This window comes from Caretta caretta, chromosome 2, assembly GCF_965140235.1.
Source record: "Caretta caretta isolate rCarCar2 chromosome 2, rCarCar1.hap1, whole genome shotgun sequence".
Classification (NCBI taxonomy): Eukaryota; Metazoa; Chordata; order Testudines; family Cheloniidae; genus Caretta; species Caretta caretta.
This window is the reverse complement of record NC_134207.1, coordinates 89,734,615-89,756,360: the sequence shown is the minus strand read 5'-3', so window position 1 is coordinate 89,756,360 and position 21,746 is coordinate 89,734,615. Positions and strand designations below refer to the sequence as shown.

The 21,746-nt window shown below is 41.1% G+C and overlaps 1 protein-coding gene across 3 annotated transcripts in view; it reads right to left on the bottom strand.

The window, feature by feature from the left end:
- RAB31 (RAB31, member RAS oncogene family) overlaps positions 1-21,746 on the bottom strand; it is a 96,961-nt gene that overhangs the window by 9,640 nt on the left and 65,575 nt on the right. For all 3 annotated transcript variants that reach the window (XM_048840267.2, XM_048840268.2, XM_048840269.2), the window contains 3 exons: positions 9,243-9,314; positions 7,864-7,970; positions 3,513-3,622 (listed from right to left, as the gene is read on the bottom strand). In XM_048840267.2, coding sequence (XP_048696224.1) covers positions 3,513-3,622; positions 7,864-7,970; positions 9,243-9,314 — 289 coding nt within the window. The remainder of the gene's footprint in view (positions 1-3,512; positions 3,623-7,863; positions 7,971-9,242; positions 9,315-21,746) is intronic.

The window sequence follows — 21,746 nt, the reverse complement described above, 5'->3', positions numbered from 1 at the left end:
TGTGCAGGGCTCAAGTGGGGCCAGAATGCTTTGGAAGGCTGTTCCAGCACTTCTTAATGGCATTGCAATACTTCTGATTGCACTTCCAATACTTTCTGACACTTCTTCTTTTAGGACTGGAGCACTGGTGCTGTGGCCCACCTCAATGGGGGAGTTTAGAAATTGAACCTCTGCGGTAGCAGGCACAATAATTAAAGTCATCACCTTAAATAGCAAGTCTGCACTGGAGCCAGGTACCAAGCACAGCTCCATGGGAGGGAGTAAGGACCCCATGCATAGGTTCATTGTATTCCCCCATTTAGCTGAAACACACAAGTTCAATAAGGACAACCATGGGAGGAAGAAATGGGCGTCATAAAACATGTGGGCAACGGCCAGGTTCTGGGGAGCCAGAACTAGTAGTCAGAGCCAGAGCCCACAGTCATGAGACAGGAATTGAAAAGGTAAGGATACCTAGAGGTCAGAGGCAGGAGACAAACCGGAGATCAGAACCACAAGTCTTGGAATAAAAGTCAGGGTAGGTTGGGATGCCAGACAGTCAGAGGCAGGAGCCACACTGGACACGAGGAACCACAAATCAGATGCCAGGAAATCAAGGCACAGGAGCAGGGTGGAGCCCAATTGTTCAAACAGCTTCCTGCTCCTGCTGCTGGCTTAAGTAGGGCCAGTGGACCAATCAGCCACTCTGGGCCACCACCAATTGGACCTCAGGGGCAGAACCTGACACTGGGGCTAGACTTCATGGGTCCCAGATAAGCCCTTAACAGCAGGCTGCCAGGTGGAGGGTTGGAGTGTAGTTGTTCCTATGAACCCTATAGGCTGGGTTTGAGACCTGTAGGCCATGACAATATTTGTTTTATCCAGCTGTTTTAGCATGTTATTTATGGCAATATACCATCTTTTGCTGTGTTCACATATATATGCGCTATCGATTCCACATTCATATACTAAACACCTACAAACTTTCTCCTTTCTCTCTTCTGAGTTCTGGTAAGGTCACAAGTATGCCCACTGAGACAATCTTTCCATGTATCCAAAAGATTATCTAGGATATTTAATGCATATGCTTGGAAACTAGTAGATGTTAATTTCAGTTTATCTGATTTTCTACATCAAATATAGCTGTTATTAGGGGGTTGTCATTGCTACCCATTGTAGCATTACCTATCAAAGGGATAAACTAATTATTAATGATTAAATTATGCAACAGGTGTGAGTTTTTGTATTAGTACATTCATACCTACTGATAACAGGTTATATTGGACATAGACAATCAAGCAAACTAAACTGGGTCAGGGACTGGTTCTCCAAACCAGATGAATTACAAGATCTGTAACCTTCTGAAAGGTATAACAGGCAAAAATCATTGTACTGGGAATTTCAGTTCTCATCAGTTAACATTTTCAGACACATCCTGTTCAAGTGAAATAATTGGTCAATAGCTTCTCCGGCAATGTTTAGTGGATGGTGTGATTTGCGAGGAGCAAAGAAACATAGCACACATCTATTTATCCTATACTCAGATTGAGAGAAAAAAGGAAGTGGTCATAAGGCAACAGAGAGAGATGAGGTGGGGTGGAATATGTTTTATATCCTGTTTTTATTCAGGGGCTGATGACACTGGAATTCTTGGAATGAAAAATGAGTATGGGATGTTCTCCTTTCCTTTCTAGCAATATTAATTTCTTCCCCTTTAACAATCCTGGGGAGAAAACTTGTGCTGGATCCAATGAAAATGACTATTTCTACTTATCCTAGTCACCCAGAAATATGCCTCCACATAAAAACCCCAACAAAATGACAATTAGGTCTGGTCTAAACTGCGGGGGTAGGGGGAGGGATCAATCTAAGTTACACAACTTCAGCTACGTGAATAATGTAGCTGAAGTCGATGTACTCAGATGTACTCACCACGGTGTCTTCACTGCAGTGAGTCGATAGCTGACGCTCCCCCGTCGAGTCCGCCTGTGCCTCTCACTCCGGTGGAGTACCGGAGTTGACCGGAGAGTGCTCGGCGGTCGATTTATCGCATCTAGCCTAGATGTGATAAATTGACACCCCCCACTCCACCCGCTGGATCCATCGCTGCCTGTTGATCTAGCGGGTAACGTAGACAAGCCCTTAGATCAACAGTTACCTGCCCTACAGCAGTTTATGCATGGATACAGGTTAGGATTTAGATACACTGAAAGAGCTATGTGGGAGATGCTTATATAGCACCTACCCAAGTTATGTCCTATTCTAGTCTAGTCAAAGTTATTGTTAGTTGTGACACATGGCTAGAAAGGGCTAAACATCCTGCAGAATAAATTACTCAAATTCAACCCTTAAAGACATGTGGGGAGATAACGTTTGTGTTTTTGTGTATTTACATATATATGGGCAGTGGTCAACCATGTAATCAACAGTTCCTGTCTATGCTGTATTCTGATCATTCAAAGATCAAAAGAACATCCTAGCATTTAAATTAAGTGTAAGCATGGGATATTTCTGTATTCATCTCTCTTTGAAAAGGAAGCAAATCATCAGTGAATGGTGGAGGAACAGGCAATTGTCTTATGTTATTTTGTATAGCTACGTACTGGTGATAGACTGCCTGATGGATAAATTGCCTTATGTTAATCTTTGTGAATAACTAACAATGATGCTTAGGAAATAAGGGCCTATTTTTCCCCAAGGGACTCCAACTTGTCAAAGAAGACCAGAAATTGTATAGAAGATCCTTGGGTCCTGATCCTTTTAATCTCAGATCTGCTTAAGCTTCATCAGGGGAAATTTGAGTCACAAGATGAGATTCCACTTAAGCTGGTACACCCTGGATATCATATTGGACATTGGACTATAACCTATGAACTAAATTCTAAAGGAACTCTTTGCAACTGCAAAGCTCACCATCTCTGCTATGTATCTAAACCTCAAGGACTGAACTCATGTCTGTATGTATATTGATCTTTTAACCATACTCTCTCCCTTTTCTTTTTTAATAAATGTTAGTTTAGTTAATAAGAATTGGCTGTAGTCTGTATTTGGGTGGGATCTGGAATATTCATTAACCTGGGAGGTAATGTGTCTGATCCTTTGGGATTGGTAGAACCTTTTCTTTTATATGACGAAATAAATTTTTCAGAAATCATCATATTTGACTTGGGTACCTGAATGGAGGCCTGAGACTGGGTTACTTTAAGGGAACTGTGTTGTTGGTTTCTGGACAAACAGTGAGGTAATAAAGAAGCTGTTTTTATTGTGTCTTGATAAATTTAAGTATTGAAAACATCCACCATCTTTGGGGATTATCTGTGCCATTCTTTACAGTTCACCCTAACTAAGTGACTTCAGCTGGCCCCCACTGGGACCCCAGTCACATTAGTTCTATATTTTCATAAGCAGTGGACACACTACTGCCTCAGGTGTTTTCCTCTTCATGGAGAAAGACATTTTTGCATGAATATATGGACGATCATTTTCAAAAGGACTCCAAACAACATCAACAAGAAACTTGTAAATGTACTTACTGATGCCTTGAAAGAGTTCCTCAATGTTAATAGCATTCTTTGCACTGGTTTCAACAACAATTGCACCTATAGATTCTGCATATTCTTTGGCATCCTTCATAGGTACCTCCCTAAAAAAAGTTTTTGAAAGCAAACAAATTAGTGTCTATTTATTAAAAAAACAAACATCATTCTGAAAGACATCTTAATTCACATTGTTCCTAGTTTCAACTGCACAAGTTTGGATCTTCTCCTGGTGCTGACATTCCTTGCTTCTCAAATGATAAATATTTAAGAGTCTCAGTCCTGCTTCCACTGAAGTCCATGTGAATTTTGCCATGTAATTTAGTATAAGCAGACCCAAGATGTAAAAGCACATTAAATCTTTTGCAAAATATTTCACAACATAGGGCTTGATTCCCTGAGATGTGGTGATGTAGTCTCAAAATCGTAATCCTTTGTTTCCTTCCACATTTTTGTATGAATTTTTGAATGCGACAGCATAACATTATCGATAGTCGTAACATTTATCACCTCCCTAGGCATGGCTACTGTCAGGGTTCCTCCCTCAGGACTGCGCAGCACACACCCTAATTCTTCTGTCTCTCAAAAAGCTACTTTTCTTATATTCAGGTGGGATTATGAGCCAGCTGCCTATGTCACAGAATAATCAATTTAACCTTTTCTCACCAAAACACTGCTAACAGGATGGGGGTGTTACAGGCAAATAGTGCCAGCCTATTACAATAATATATATTGCAGAAATTTAAAACTTCTTCTCACAAAGCATAAAAAAAATCTTAAACACAGCCTAGATAGAAATGATTTAACATGTTTTGATTCTATAAAAAACATACTTTTGGTGGTGGTTGTGGTGGTGGTTTCTATCTAGTTGTTCACATTCAAATATCAAGATATCAATCTGAATCGTTGATAAGGATTTTGGGGACTGGTGCCAAGACCAAGTTTTGAAGACTAATAGACTTTAAGGTCAGAAGGGACCATCATGATCATCTGGTCTGACCTCCTGCACATGGCACGCCACCGAACCTCACCCACCCACAGAAAAGAAATGATCTTTAACTGCTGTCCATCTTTTTTTCCCTCCCAATTGACAAAAATGCATGAGAAGAGTTGCATAAAACATTAGAGAAAGCGCATCCAGCTCTGAAGATTCAGCCCACAAACAGGATTGTCCAAAGTGAACACACAAACAGGATGGTTTTTGGCTATTGTAAATGAAGTTGGATTGAAAGGATCACATGGTTAGCTATTTATAAGTGGCAGCAGATTGTGGTTGATTTTAACAGAAGCATGCAAGCCACTTGTTTCCATACTGGAAACAAGAATCTTAGGGCCAGATTCTCCAGTCCACAAAGGTTAGTTTGTGCCACATAAATGGTGCAAAGAGGCTTTAAAATAGCTGGTGACAGCCAGTGGAGAATTCCCCTTGTGCAAGGAACTCTCCACTTGTGGAAAGCAGGTGGATACAGCTCTGCCTTCTCCTATGCCAGCTCCCCCAGCCATGGTGTAAGGGGAGAGGGCATGGAGGAGAGGATGCTCCACTATGCTTGATCCTACATCGACATAAGGTCTGTCAGTTGCTTCTTTCTACAATGATAATCTGGGTGTCAGTATTGCAATGACTTTACTTTGTCCAAAATATGAGAGTTTGTTCCTCAAGCAATTTATTCTAAGTGAAGAGGTGAGTAAACATAAACTAAGTGGGAGCAAGAGCCAAGAGATGAGCAGAGACTTAGAAGGGAGTTGAGAAGGTTTGGACTTAGGAGCCCTGGAGAGAGAATACCTGTTTTGAAAGATGTTGACTAAATTGTTTGCAGTTAAAAAAACCTCAGCATATACAGTTTAAAGCTTCTAAAAATATTTATTTAAATAGAAAATGTTTTCTATGGACAGCGTAAAGGGCCTGAATGTAAAGCTTGGGATTTCCTGACCTGGCATTTGGAGTACTCCAGAGAACCAAAATTTCAGAAGGTATCTCAATTTTTAGAGAGGAAAACCCAGTATCAGTGGAAGGTTATGGCATTTGGTATCTATATTACCCCAAAAATTTAACAGTGGTTTTGTCACTGGTGGGCAAAGTAGCTTATTTATTTAAATAACATTCTGATCTGAGCTCTTTCAACAGAGATTCTGTGATTGTGTCCAGGTTATTATCCATCAATCAGAGGGTAGAAATTCCAATATAAAATATTTTTAAAAAACAAATCCACTCTAAATTCTAAAGCCAATAACAAAATTGTAAAGATTTTAATAAAAATCTCCATTCTCAAAGACAATATTCCCTGGAAGCCAGAGGGAGGGAATTTATTTCAGCGAAGTGCCAAGAACTGTTGATGGCCACATAATAATAATACAAAGAATAACCACATGTCTTTTGGATGTCTTGATTCTAGGTTGGCAGCTAGCACCTATATATTAGAGATCTGTAAAAAAGAAATAAAACAAAACAAACCACCACCACAGAAGGGTAACGTGGTCATTGTTAGAAGTACCAGAGGAAACTATATTAGCCCTTTGCTAGTGGAAGTCAAATCTGTTCCTCTATTTTTCCCCAGTCATTTCTTCCCGTATTAGCTCCTGTGGTAATGGAGGCAGATGAATCAAGATGAGTGGAACTTTGTTCAGCCTGTCCTCTTTTGCCTCCATTCACATTTGCCATAACAATGGCTGATAGACTCTAGTGTCTGGCAGACCATTTCTGGCAAAGTAACTGGTAAAAATTCCATAAAGATAAACAGAGCTGCCAAAAGTCATGTAGAAATAGCAGGTTGCTCATGTGTGCCCTCATTAGTTACATTATATTTTTTAAATCCCCTTGCACACAAGTATTTGTATTTTCTATTCAGTGGAATTAATGCGATAGGTTGATACATATATTTTACCTTAAGCCATTTCTAATGAAGTAAACCTTAAGACTAAAACACGAAAGACTAAAACCCCACCCCCCACAGCGTTTACCTAGAGCGGCTCCGGCCCGGCGCGCACCGGGGGCAGGGCAGGCTCCCTCCCTGCCCTGCCCCCACGCCGCACCAGGAAGCGGCTGGGACCTGGGGAGGGGAGGGGGGCACAGGGGTCTGTGTGTTGCCCTGGCTGCTCCTCTAGGTACCTCCCCCGAAGCTCCCATTGGCCGCAGTTCCCCATTCCCGGTCAATGGGAGCTTCAGGGGAGGTACCTGGAGGCGCGGCCAGGGCAACACACAGACCCCCGTGCCCCACCCCACCCCCAGGTCCCAGCTGCTTCCTGGAGCAGCATGGGGGCAGGGCAGGCCCCCAAACTCCTCCTGCAGCTGAACCCCCTGCCCTGAGCCCCCTGCAGCACTCCACACCCCTCCTGCACCCCAAACCCCTTCCCTGAGCCCCCTGCCGCACCCCACACCCCTCCTGCACCCTGACCTCTGCCCTGAGCCCCCTGCTGCACCCGGCACCCTGACCCCCTGCCCTGTGCCCCCGGCTACACCCCACACCCCTCCTGCACCCCAACCCCCTGCCCTGAGTCCCCTGATGCACCCTGCACCCCTCCTACACCCCCTGGGGGCAGGGAGAGGGCAGAGTTGGGGTGGGGCCTCATGGAAGGGGTGGAGTGGGGGCGAGGCAGCTGGTGGGGGGGTGGTCAGTGGTGTGGCCCTCGGGCCAATGTACTAGTCCTCACATGGCCCTCGTGGTCATTTGAGTTTGAGACCCCGCTCTAAGGAGAGTCCTTCTCCTCACACCTAGGACATAAGTCCGTTATTTGAGGATAGTAAGAGCCCTTATGTTCTTGCAAATGTATTTTCTGCAATAAGGCTAGCATCCTGCATCTGGCATTAACCCTTCATTTGATTAAAACACAGAATTTCTCGCACTCCAGTGTTAATCAAGCACTTTTGAGCTATGCATGCGGTATACATTGGAACTAGTTATAGTACAACAGAATGAAAAGTCCCATATTGTATCCATCAGTGTAATGTGCCAGAGCCCGCAGCAGCATGCACAGAAACAACATCTGACATCCTGCAATTCTGGTCAAAGCAGTGGAAGTGCAGCAAAAAAGGGAGTTCAGAGTAAAATATTTTGGAGGATATGATGCTGCTGTTAGTCGGGACCTGATCCTGAATAATTGAAATCAAAGACATTGATTTCAGTGGGGGCCTCCACCATGAGTAGCAGTAGGGTTTTGGTTGGATGTATTCCTGGAGGTTTCATCACATGACATAATCTTTAATTAAAGATTAATCTCTTAATTCCTGGAGCCTCCAGGATAATCCTGGAGGGTTGGCAACCCTAACTACAGGTGACGATACAAACATGGTTGATGAGGGAGGAAAGCAGTGCATACCAAACAGCATTCTAATACCAAATAGATACATTACCTGAGATCAGAAAGATCACATTTGTTTCCAGCGATGGCCATGACAATATTTTCAGGACCATGTTCTTTTAATTCTTTTACCCATTTCTTCAAAGTATGAAATGAATCCTAAACCGAATACATAAAGAAACATCTAGCAGGATCTCCTTGATTGACAGACACAGTCATTTTTTTGAAGTTACAGGAAGGGCACACAGAAAGCCCTCATGTGACAATGATTTCCAGGGCTCTCATTAAAAGGCATGATTGATGTTACTGAACCTCAGACTTAGTTCTCAACTGCATTAATCCATCAAGCCAAATTTTCTCCTCAGAAATGCATGTGTAGCTTCTGCTGAAATCAATGGAAGTTGTGCATGAACCTCTGAGGGAAGAGTATGGCCTAGCATTTGGGAAATAAGGTACATCCCACAATACTATGCAATACTTGAATATTAACCTTACAGAGAATGAAAGTTGCTGCACATTCTGAATAAGGATGACTCAGGACTAAGTTCCACCTTCACAAGGTCTACAGACTTTCTGACCAACTATGAGTCATTTCAGTTAAAAATTACAACCTATGGTACTGCTATGCAGCCATGACCAGTGTCAGCTAGGGTTGCCAAATTTGGTTGGACATATTCCTGGAGGTCTTATCATATGACATAATCATTAATTAAAGATTAATCTTTAATTCCTGGAGACTCAAGGACAATCTTGGAGGGTTGGCAACCCTAATGCAGCAATGGGTCATTACACTAATGCACTGGTGAACAGAGCCAGGCCTTCAGTGCTGAAAGTAAATCATTCAATTGGCAGGAGAGAAGAAACAGATAAGTAAAATATTGCAACCATTCATCCACTAATGCTTATTCTATAACTCAGCTTCCATCATCTGGGATTTCTTTTAAAATCAAAATTTTATTCTTTGAATTTTAAGAGTAGCAATTTCTCATTAGGGCAGGGCAAGGATCTGCAGCTGGATGACATGTGAACAGGGCTACTTTATCAGCTGAAAATACACTTCCATTTCAATGAATAATGTTGAGCCAAAGATTATTTCATTGCTTTGTTTCAAAGTAAAGCAACCCTAGAAGAATTCAGCTCTCAGACTGCAAATGCAAGCTTGTAGCCACATTTTTAAAAGATTAATTTCCAGTTTATAAAATAGTTGATGTTTTTTAGTAGTAGAAATTAGATATGGGAAAAATCCAGTAGGTCATCTTGTCCATCTCAAAGAGGCAAATTCAGAATTTTCCCCTGCAGTATAATTTCCGGAGTTTTGTTTAGCCCATTTTTAAATGACTCAGGGAATGGCGCTTCCACCACAGCTTTGCCAATACGTTAAGTCATTAACCAAACTATATATTATATAGGATTGCAAACAGAAAGCTTTACCTGTTTTGTGATATCATATACTATAACAGCTGCTGCTGATCCTCGGTAGTACATTGGTGCCAAGGAATGAAACTGTTAAAAGATCAACAAAACATCATAAATCAATTAAAGTTTTGCATGGTGCCAGGTCACAAAGACATGCCATGATTGCATCATATTCTTTCATCAGAGAGAGAGTGAGCTTCTTGAACGTTTGCCCAGTTTTAGTTTCAATCAGACCTCTAAAAAGGGCTGTTCTTTATTCTGTTGGACTCATACAATTAGCACATTGAGTTCTACATATTTTTCTTGCCGTGTTTTGGGTTCTTTTGGTTTTTTTGTTTTTTGAAGCATAGTACATGATCGGTGTGAAAAAGGCTTTGGGGAGAAATTCAAGAACATAAGAACAGCCATACTGGGTCAGACCAGTGGTCTGTCTAGTTCAGTATTCTCTCTTCCAACAATGGCCAATGCCAGGTGCTCCAGAGAAAATGAACAGAACAGGCAATCATTGAGTGATCCATCCCTGTCGTCCACTTCCAGCCTCTGGCAATCAGAAGCTGGGGACACACAGAGCATGGGGTTGCATCCCTGACCATCTTGGCTAACAGCCACTGATGGACCTATTCTCCAGGAACTTATCTAATCCTTTTTTAGACCCAGTTATACTTTTGGCCTACTCAACATCCTCAGTATTGAGTTCTACAGGTTAATTGTTCATTGTGTGAAGTACTTCCTTTTGTTTGTTTTAAACCTGCTGCCTATTAATTTTATTTGGTGACCCTGGTTCTTGTGTTATGAGAAAGAGTAAACAAAACTCCCTTATTCACTTTCTCCACCCCATTCACAATTTTATAGACCTCTATCATATTACCTCGTAGTCATCTCTTTTCTAAAATGACAAATCCCAGTCTTTTTAATCTCTCCTCATATGGAAGCTATTCTAACACCTAATCATTTTTGATGTCCTTCTCTGTACCTTTTCCAATTCCAATATATCTTTTTTGAGATGAGATGACCAGAACTGCAAGCAGTATTCCAGGTGTCAGTGTACCATGGTATTATGATATTTTCTGTCTTATTATCTATCCCTTTCCTAATGGTTCCTAACATTCTGTTAGATTTTTTGACTCTTGCTACACATACAGCAGATGTTTTCAGAGAACTATTCACAACGACTCCAAGATCTTTCTTGTGTGGTGACTGCTAATTTAGATCCCATTATTTAGTATGTATAGTTGGGATTATGTTTTCCACTGTGCATTTATCAACATTTAATTTCATCTGCCATTTTGTTGGCCACTCACCCAGTTTTGTGAGACCCCTTTGTAACTCTTCGCAGTCTGCTTTGGACTTAACTATCTTGAGTAATTTTGTATTGTCTGCAAACTTTGCCACCTCACTCTTTACCCCCTTTTCCAAATCATTTATGAGTATGTTGAACAGTACTGGTCCCAGTACAGATATTGGGGGGACACCACTATTTGCCTCTCTCCATTGTGAAAACTGACCATTTCTTCCTACCCTTTGTTTTCTTTCTTTTAACCAGTTACTGATCCATGAGAGGATCTTCTCTCTTATCCCATGACTGTTTACTTTGTTTAAGAGCCTTTGGTGAGGGACTTTGTCAAAGACTTTCTGAAAGTCCAAGTATTCTATATCCACTGGATCACCCTTTTCCACAAGTTTGTTGACCCCCTCAAAGGGATGATTTCCCTTTACAAAAGCCATATTGACTCTTCCCCCAACAAATTGTGTTCATTTATGTGTCATGATTACTCTGTTCTTTACCACAGTTTCAACCAATTTGCCTGGTGTTGAAGTTAGGCTTACAAGCCTGTAATTGCCAGGATCACCTTTGGAGCCTTTTTTTTTTTAAAATGGTGTCACATTAGCTATTATTCTCTAGTCATCTGGTACAGAAGCTGATTTAAATAATTGGTTACATTCCACACTTAGTAGTTCTGCAAATTCATATTTGAGTTCCTTCAGAACTCTTGGGTGAATACCATCTGGTCTTGATGACTTATTACTGTTTAATTTACCAATTTATTCCAAAACTTCCTCTTGATACCTTAATCTGGGAAAGTTCCTGAGATTTGTCACCTAAAAAGAATGGTACAGGTGTGGAAATCTCCCTCAATCCTCTACAGCGAAGACTGAGGCAAATAATTCATTTAGCTTCTCTGCAATGGCCTTATCTTTGAGTGCTCCATTAGCACCTCGATCATCCAGTGGCCCCAGTGATTGTTTGGCAGGCTTCCTGCTTCTGCTGTACTTAAAACATTTGTGGCTTTGAACCTTTGTCTAATTACTTTTCAAATTCTTTTTTGGCCTTCCTAATTATACTTTTACACTTGACTAGTTTATGCTCCTTTCTATTTTCCTCAGTAGGATTTAACTTCCAATTTGTAAAGGACCTTTTTGCCTCTAACCCATCTTTTTTTGGTCCTCTTACTCTGTTTGTTAATTTGGGGTATACATTTAATTTGAGCCTCTATTGTAAATAGCTGACATACAGTCATCTTGCACTGCATCTATATTTAGAAGATACAAGTTCTTTTAAATTTAATTTCTTTTCACTACAGCTTTAATTTCAAGGAACAGCTTTTTTAAAAGAAAGGATAAAAATGATTACTATAAAATGGCTGTACAAAAACAGCTACACTTTTATTTGGTTACAAGAGTAAACACAACATAGCTGGTTTAGAATTTAAACTTATGCTAGTACAGAGAAAGGAAGCCTTTTTGCTTATTCACCTAAGACTGATTCTTATATATAACTAAAATAATCTTCCTTGAAAAATTTGTTCAGTCTTTTTAATCTCATTGTAGCCACAAAATAATGTATTATTTATTTATCCAGCATCATCTTGCAGACTACTGCTTGTTCACTCTCCCAGGTGAGTAATTTTTTTGACATACAAGTAAGACACATCTTTATGATCAACATGCATCATGGTCAAGGGCAGACAAGCCAATTTTGTGCCTTGACTGGAAAATTTGCAAGGTTAATATAATACAAAGGTGTTGTTACGGGGCAAGACCAGATGGCTATAGAAAAGTAGTGGGAGATTGATATATTAGCTCCAAGCTAAACAAATCCCTGGTACCAGGATAAGTTAAATGGCAGCTGCTCCAGGTCAATTAAGACACCTGGGGCCAATTAAGCACTTTCCAGAAGGCAGGGAGAATGCTAGGGGACACCTGAAGCCAATCAGGTACTGTCTGAAACTAGTTAAAAGCCTCCCAGCCAGTCAGGTGGGGGTGGATGTTAGGAGCTGTGGGATGTTAGGAGCTGTGGGAGGAAGCTGTGCTGTTGGAGAGACTGAGCAGTACACACCATATCAGGCACAAGGAATGAGGCCCTGAGGTAAGGGTGAAGTGGAACTTGAGGAAGTAGGGGCTGCTGTGGGGAAGTAGCCCAGGGAATAGTACGTGTCATATTTCTAAAAGGTCAGAGCTACCATAGCTGATACTATTAGGGTCCCTGGGCTGGAGCCTGGAGTAGAGGGTGGGCCCGAGCTTCCCCCATTGCCCCCCAACCCGATTAATCACTGAGACTGGGAGACAACAGAGACTGTGCAAGGGAGGATAGCTTCTCCTCCACCTCCCTTGCGGGCTTATGATGAAAATAGCTCAGTAGACTGTGACCCTTGTCTCTAGAGAGAGAAGGGTTACGTGGAGGGTTACAGTGAGCCTCTGAGGCTAGCAAAATCTGCCAGGAAATGTGGGACCCACGGAGACAAGGACAGAGTTTTGTTGCAGTGTATATAACACTTTAAAAACACACAAGAGGACAAGAAGGTCTGATCTTTCCAGTTTCCTATGTCTTGTATCATTTACACTTCTAAAAAACTGAGTAGAGAGGAAGTATTGTCCAGTGGTTCAGGCACAGGCCCAGACTGTGAAAGAGCTAGGTTCAATTCCCATGACTTCCAGTGTGGCTTTTGTTAACTCACTTTGTCTGTGCCTCAGCTTCCCATCTGTAAAATGGGGATAAGAACAGGGATAAGAGCACTTTCCTACCTCACAGGGGTGTTGTGAGGATAAATAAGTTAAAGATTGCAAAGCGCTTTGAGATCTATTGATGAAAAGCACTATATAAGAAAAAGGTACTATTAGTAGGATAGATCTGGTTGGGAATTTTTTGATGAAATGTTTTTTCAAACACCAATTTGTCCAAACCAAATCTTTTTGCAGGAACATATTGGTTTTCATACAAAGGTTTCTCAGGTTCAGCATAACCTTTCTTGGGGGGTGGAAAGAGAGATGGAGAGAGAAATCCTAAAATAGTCAATAGTCCAGTGGCTCAGGCACTCTTCTGGTTTTCACACATTCCAGGGGAGTATCCTAACCACTGTGCTCTTGGCTATTTTGGGGTTGGTGGGGCTTCGATTTTCTTTTTTTTAAAAAATTGGTGAAAAAAAAGCCTCAAAAGGTCTCCATTTCATTTAGATGCAGAACAAAAACAAATTGTGAATTTTTTCACAAATGGAACTTGTTTTCCAGCCAGCCCTAGCTCAGAGTTGAAGTAAAATTTTGATTTGGTCAGATTTTATATTCTCTTTGCAAAGTTGTAACCAACTAAACCATGTTCAAGGCAGTGGAGGATCAGGCCCAAATTCTGTGCCCAAAGATTTTCCAATCTGATACAACATACTCTCATCTTCCCTCCAGACACCTGTAACAGATGAGGGGGGCTGTCTGATCTTCTACAGATTGGATTTGTTTTCATGTTTAATTCAGTATCTCCCCTCCACAATTTTCATTTTCTTGACACTGCTGCAGAATTTCCAGTCTGTTTTTTCCCATGAAAAAACACTAGAGCATCTCAGAAACTAGGGGGGCCTTGTTGCAGAATGCAGGTCCAACCTGACAGAGAATACACAAGGCCTTGTTGGTCTGAACCCTTGTAGAAACTCTACATGTCTATATACATGCTGATTCATTTTTATCTAGATAACAAAATATGCCTAAGCTTGGAAACAGTTCTTGGCTAGTAATCAATACACTAATTCCAGAAGCCAGGTAGTTAATCTCAAATGCTTAGCATTCCAGAAAATTAGCCCAGGAGACACAGTGGGAACCCGGATCATCATCGTCTTTCGTAAGTGTCACAAGTCAGTATCTAGGTTGTTCCGCCATCTAACTGCTACATCATCAGAGGTAGCAAGGTGTTGCCGTCCACCCTCCTATCTTCTAATTGTGCACTCCTCCACCACATGTTTGACCGTCTGCATTGTTGCCTCATGATCCCATTGTGGGGAAAAAAAGGATGAGCTAAATTTCTGCATTGTAGCAGCTACTGTGGCCATGCCAGTCAGCAGCCCATTAAGCCTAATCCAGGAGGATATGTTTACTGTCTTTTCATGGCAATCCCTGGGTGAGCGGCATGAAGTGAAATAAAAGCAGATAAAATGCAGAACACAGGCTCAAGTTCTAAAAGACAATAAGCCCAAAGAGCTGTCCTCCAATGAGACCCCTTTCAATGCAGACGCTAGCACTGGGGCCAGTTCTCAAGATCCTGCATTTTAATATTGAGGGATATTGGTGATGAAAAGGGATATCCTCATCCATCTAGCTATAAACTTTGAAGCAAATGAAACCTTGCTTCAGGAGATACACTCCACCACCAACATGCATCTTTCAGTTCCTGGCTCATGGCTCATCCCCATCACAACCAGTATGGGATGGCATTTTATGTTAGAGAAGGGCTGGCCGCTCTCACCGTATTGACATCTGGTCCGAATGGTATTGTAGAATAGAATGCTATAAAAGGTGAATGAGCTTACACTGATTAATGGCCATAAGCCTCCGTCAGTTAACTGGTCAACCCCCATGCTGCCCACCTTTCCAGGTCCTTTGACCTATTATGACAACTTCAATTCCTGCCATGTCAACTGGGGATACTCTGACAACAACTCAGATGGACAGAGTCTGATGGAGTGGGCATTGTCACTGACCTACAACTCCTCTGTGACCCAAAGCAAAGGCCAAGCTTTCACAGTAGCAGATGGCCAACAGGCTTTTCATCCAGCATCTCCTTTTCATCTCATGGGCAACCACCAGCAGTGATCATAGAGGAGAAGATGCTTAAAGCTTTTTCAAACGCTCACCATTGGCTGTCTTTGATCACCATGGGCCTGTGAATATCAATAACAAATAGTATACAGAAAGCCCTGTGGAATTTTCAGAAAGCTTGGTGGGAGGTCTTTCAAGCAGAACTAGAAATGTCTGTAAACAAACTGGTTGACCTGGACTTGACATGACCAGCCAATATAAATTATTCCTATCAAGTTTTCTGCAAATTAATTCAGGTAGCTGCTAAGAAATCAATCTGTAGAAGCTATCACTGACCGCATACACCTGGGTGGTCATCAGAAGCAGTTAAGCTCTATCAGGAATTTAAATCTGCTGGTAATGAACAGGAGGCTGTTAGTAAGAATAACACTCATTCAATTGCTGGATCAAACCCAGTGCACTCGATGGAGAGAGAAAGAGTCACAAACGTGGTCTTTACTCATTCTAGCTGGAAAGCTTAGCAGACCATCAAAAGACTTTCCAGCCTCAGCAAAAAGGAGTTTCCAGTCACTGCAAATGTTATCACATCCCAACCAGTGGCTAATGGCCACACACAGAACTTGGATAAGTCTTTCAGTCATGCAATCAAAACTGAGGTTACAGAAAAGAGTTATGCTCTAGTGTGGATTCACACTTGATGCTCCTTTTTCAGACAAAAAGCTGGACACCGCCATAATGCTTTTGAAAATAGAAAGGCTCCACATCTGAATTATATCCATATAGAGGTCCTACTTCACTGAGGCTCAAAAGCTGGCTGCTTTGGTTCTTCAACCAATGTTCCCAGGACAACTGCATCCTAAAATTCTGGCACAGAGCATAGGTTGTAGCCATTCTGAAACCAGGAAAACCTATGGCCTGGGAGAGTCTCCAGGATTGACCAGTTGATCGCGATCGACTGGTGACCACTGATTTACAGCATCAAAAGCACTCTTTGGCCTTCACCCTGACCCAAAAACTCCTCCCCAGGTTTCTTTCAGGTCAGCCACCATGCTTTCAGGGTATGTCAACACTGCAATTAGACAAGGGTGGCCATGCCAGCTGACTCAGGCTTGCGGGGCTCTGACTAGGGTGACCAGATGTCCTGATTTTAAAGGGACAGTCCCAATTTTGGGGGCTTTTTCTTATATAGGCACCTATTACCCCCCACACCCTCTGTCCCGATTTTTTTACACTTGCTATCTGGTCACCCTAGCTCTGAAAAAGGGGCTGTTTAATTCCAGTATAGATGTTCAGGCTTGGGCTGCAGCCCAAGCTCTGGAACCCTTCACCATGCAAGATCCTAGAGCCTGGGCTCCAGCCTAAGTCCAAACAGCTATATTACAATTAAACAACCCCTAAGCCCAAATCAGCTGGCATGGGCCAGCTCTAGGTTTTTAATTGCAGTGTAGACATAGCCTAAAGGAGCAGCTTAGGGTTTCTTGTCTCTCCTCAGTTTCTTTGTGTTCTGCCATCACAATCTCTCTCTCTCTCGCTCACACACACACACATCCTACCCAAAACAATATTTGACAACCGCTCCTGGGTGGGTTCACACACACTTTGTCTAGGTAGGGCTTAGACTAACAGTTATGTTAATTGAAGGGTGAGTCTACACCTATCAGTTCACAATCCCATAACAAGGTGTCACCTAGCTCATAATATAAAGGAAGCCTCAAAGTTTGTTTGTTCTTTAAGAGGGGCCCCTGTGTTGTCATCTTTTACTTCAAAAATACCAAGAAAGTCAAGACTGGTCTCCCCTAGTTTCACTGGAGGAATTCTTGCAGAGGTCTTGTGTTTGTTGTGAACTGCCATACCTTCATCAAAAGAGTTGGATGTTTAACAAAGACATCTTTTGTTTCAAAAGCTCATTAGGCTTTTGGTTAATGAAAAATCCCTTCCGCATTCAATCCCTCAGTCTCTTGTGATGTCATCATTTCACTAGTTCTACAGTCACCACAGAGTCTTCAAGAGTAGACAACACCTGAATTCATAAATGTAAAAACCAAGAACTCTTCTCCACCCCTTTTTTTTGTTAGTTTGTTTTTGCAATAAACTGTTCCGGCCTTCTTTGTACGTCCAAACACAATAAAAAAAGCACAAGTTCAAACTTTTTTCTCTGCAGGTCACACTGAAGAGTATTAATATCTCTCTCATCTGTTAGGTGCCACTTTTTATTAAAAAGTGGGTTTCAAATTAGAAGGTGAGTGCTCTAGTGTACATTTTAGCCATCAGCACTTAGGCTATCAATGGTGGACGTAAAACAATTCACCTATATCTGAATAAGAAATCCATTGAGACATTCAAACCTATTTATTCACTGGGCCGGTGTTAGGAAACTGACCATTCTATACCTTCACAATTATTTTAGTATACATCTCTGCTAGACAGATCTTCTTAATGTGAATCTGCAGTGATTTTTGCTACTGCCTTAACTACAGAAAAATTCACTTAATTAGACTCTGAGGAAGTTACAAAAATTGCCATTTTGAAAAGATTCCTGAAAAACGTTTTGAAAATACCATTCATATGAATTAGTCAACTGTATAATCATGACATTTTAATGATAAAGGTGGCTTGATAAAATATATTTTGCAACTGGAGAGACAGTTTATAGCAGGAAGTTTCCACTACTCTTTAAGGTAAATTCATTCATTTAATACTCCCATTTCTTGCAAGGCTGAGCGCTCCAAAAGTGCCAGAGAAGCGCACACTGCCTCTGAAATTCCCACCCTTATATTCCAGCTGTGACCTTCTATTCTTAAGAACTTCCAGGCTTGCCAGATTTCTCAGCTCACAATATGGTTATTTCCTTCATTATTTTATACTAATATTTTTTAGACATAAAACAGTTAAAAAAAAAAAAAAAAAAGAAACAGTGGCCCAGATTTAAAAAAACCACAAGCTTAAAGTTTAGGATCCTAAAGGCCTATTTAGGCACCTAAATAAGTGATCTAATGTTCTAGCATTTCTGAAAATAAGGTTATTTATTGGATTTAGAGGCCTAATTTTAAATTCCTATTTGAAAATCTTGCCTGGTGATTTTATCATGTTTCACATTAGCTCAAGTTATTAAAATAGCATACCTTATTATAGTTTCCCAAGATCGGTGAGAGAAAGCTACCTTTAAACCATTTCATTAAGAAACTGAAATGGGCTAGTAATCATCCCATCATAATCACAGCACAGAATACTCTAACAGATGAAAAGAAAATTAACCTAAACTTATTTTGTCACTGCTTTCAAATCACCTTATAAAAGTGTTATAAAAACACTATGGCATAGTACCACTAATGAGACTCAGCTATTAGGAAACCAAGATTCCCTCTCTCCACAAATTAACAGAATGTGCTTTTCTCCACTAGAAAACATGAAAAGACACCGTGTAACAATAAATAAATCAATAAGAGTTAAAAAATGGTTCTTTGGAAAAAATCTTCATTACTTTATGCAATAATGGACCTTTTAAAAAGTGTAAATATTTTATCAGAAGCACTGATTTTAAAAGCTTACACTATATATATATATAATTAATAATTATGCAAATAATTTTGTGTTTTCTAATACTAACCTTTCCAGAAATTACTTTAAAAAAGTCTTATTGGATCTTCTGCTAGCTTAATTACCCAAATGAAATACTCGTGCCAAACTAAGTATGAGAATACAAAATACTAATGTGCAACCTGCCAAGGACCAAATGTGGGACAGAGGCCCAAAATGAGTGACAAGAAAAATAGTAGCGTATGAAACTTTAAATCATGTGGGATTAACTATTGGAAATTAGCATTTTTATAACCAGGATTTTATGATTCTGCATTTCTGATTCTAATAATTTACCATAAAGTTGAAAACTACAAGGGGCCACATCCTGCAATGCATTAGGGTAATTTTATCTCTGCTCCTTTTGGTGGAAAGCTGCCCCAAAGACAACATGACCAGTAGAGGCCACTCTAGCTACAGGCAAGCCAGGGATCTGCCTAGGATGGGAGATTTGGCCATGATGGAGGGGCGACTGGGCCAAACCTGAGTGGTGTTGTGACTCTGTGCACCAGGTCACAACACCACTCACTTAAATTTGGCCCCGCTGCCCTTCTGTTATGCTAGGGCTGCAGACTGCCTTAAGCAGTCTCTGTTAACCAGTCATCAGAAGCTCTCCTCCAGTGGCATAGAGCTGCTATCATGGTTCCTACACCACCACCCCTTCTCACATGGAGTGGTCAGGGAAAAGGGGAGTGGCCAGTGGTTTCCTACACTCTAGCTGCGGTTCTGGCCCCTGGGTGTTGCTGGCAATTTGTGTAATTTAGGGCAGCACTAAGGCGGCTCTAATTTGTGCAGTGCAGATCAGCCCAGAATAAGAGGGGAGCAAAGGTGGCTTTCCTAAATCCCATACAAGCTTTGCTGCATACCCTGAGCAGTGACTAAAAAAGCTCAGAAAGAGAGTACAACAGTAGCTTTGTAGAGCTCCTTCAGTCTCTGTTATCCCGCAGCTTCTTCCATGCTGAATGTCAGTGAGGTACTGACTCCACTAACAGCAATTCCAAGCATCCCTATGGACCATTTTTATATTTATTTATAGGCATTTCTATTGCAATCTTCACTGTAGTATCTGCACAGCAATGTGGTAGTTGGGGGACAGAAGCATAGGGCCAGATTCTCCAGTGTGACTAATTTATAGATTCATAGATTATAAAACCAGAAGAGGCCATTGTGATAATCTAGTCTAACCTCTTGTATAACACAGCCCATAGGACTTCCCTGAATTAATTCCTGTTTGAACTGCAACATATTACATATGAACTGCCGTACCTAGTGAGGTCTCACAAGGGTCAGTCCTGGGTCTGGCACTGTTCAATTTTTCCATTAATAACTTAGATAACGGAATGGAGAGTATACATATAAAATTTTCAGATGACAGCAAGTTGGTAGAGGTGGCAAGCACTTTGGAGGACAGGATTAGAATTCAAAACAACCTTGACAAATTGGAGAATTTGTCTGAATTCAACAAGATGAAACTCAATAAAGACAAAAAGAAAAGGAGTATTTGTGGCACCTTAGAGACTAACAAATTTATTTGAGCATAAGCTTTCGTGAGCTATGCTCAGATAAATTTGTTAGTCTCTAAGGTGCCACAAGTACTCCTTTTCTTTTTGCGGATACAGACTAATACGGCTGCTACTCTGAAACCTGTCAATAAAGACGAGAGCAAAGTACTTCATTTAGGAAGGAAAGACCAAATGCACAACTACAAAATGGGGAATAACTGGCTAGGCTGTAGTATTGCTGAAAAGGATCTGAAGGTTATAGTGGATCACAAATTAAATGGGCCAACAATGTGATGCAGTTGCAAAAAAGACTAATATCATCATGGGGTGTATTGTATAACTGTCCCACTCTTCCAAGGGGCCAGAACTCTCAGCATTGGTAAGACCTCAGTTAGAATAATGTGTCCAGTTCTGGGAGCAACACTTTAGGAAAGAGGTGAATAAACTGGAGAGAGTTCAAAAGAGAGCAACAAAAATGATAAAAGGTTTAGAAATCCTGACCGAGGAGGAAAGGTTAAAAAAAACTGGGCATGTGTAGCCTTGAGAAAAGACAAGTGAGGTATGGGATCCGGTAACAGTCTTCAAAAATGTTAATGGTCGTTATTAAGGGTATGGTGATCAATTGTTCTTCGCTGAAGGTAGGAGGAAAAATAATGGGCTTAATCTGCAGCAGTGGAGATTTAGGTTAGCTATTAGGAAAAAATCTTTCCAACTGTAAAGGCAATTAAGCTCTGGAATAGGCTTCCAAGGGAGGTTGTGGAATCCCTGTCATTGGAGGGCTTTAAGAACCAGTTGGACCTGTTCAGGATGGGCTAGGAGGTTTACTTCATCTTGATTCAGTACAGGGGGATGGGCTGGATGACTTCTCAAGGTTCCTTCCAGCTCTACACTTCTATATCTTTTAGAAAAACATTCAATTTGATTTTACGATTTCCACTGATGGAGAATCTACCACAACCATTGGTAAACTGTTCCAATGGTTAATTGACCAAACTGTTAAAATGTTGCACTTTATTTCTAGTCTGAAATTGTCTAGAGTAGACTGAAGAGCCTTTTATCATCATCACCAGCATATTACTATGCCCCATATAGGTATTTAGACTGTGATCAAGTCACCCCTTAATATTCTCTTTGTTAAACTAAACAGATTGAGCTCCTTCAGTCTATCACTCAGATATGTTTTCACGTCCTTTAATCATTCTCATTGCTCTTCTGGGAGCTCTCTTTAATTTATCAACGTCCTTGAATTGTGACACCAGACCTGGATACAGTATTCCAGTAGCAGTTGGATGAATGCCAAATACAGAGGTAATTCTGTCTATAGAGTTGGTGTATCCAGCCTGTGCCAGGGGAATCCTTCTGAAGCACACAGCCAAAGTAGAGACTCCTATGCCACCCCCTGCTGATGGGGACATGGCCAGAG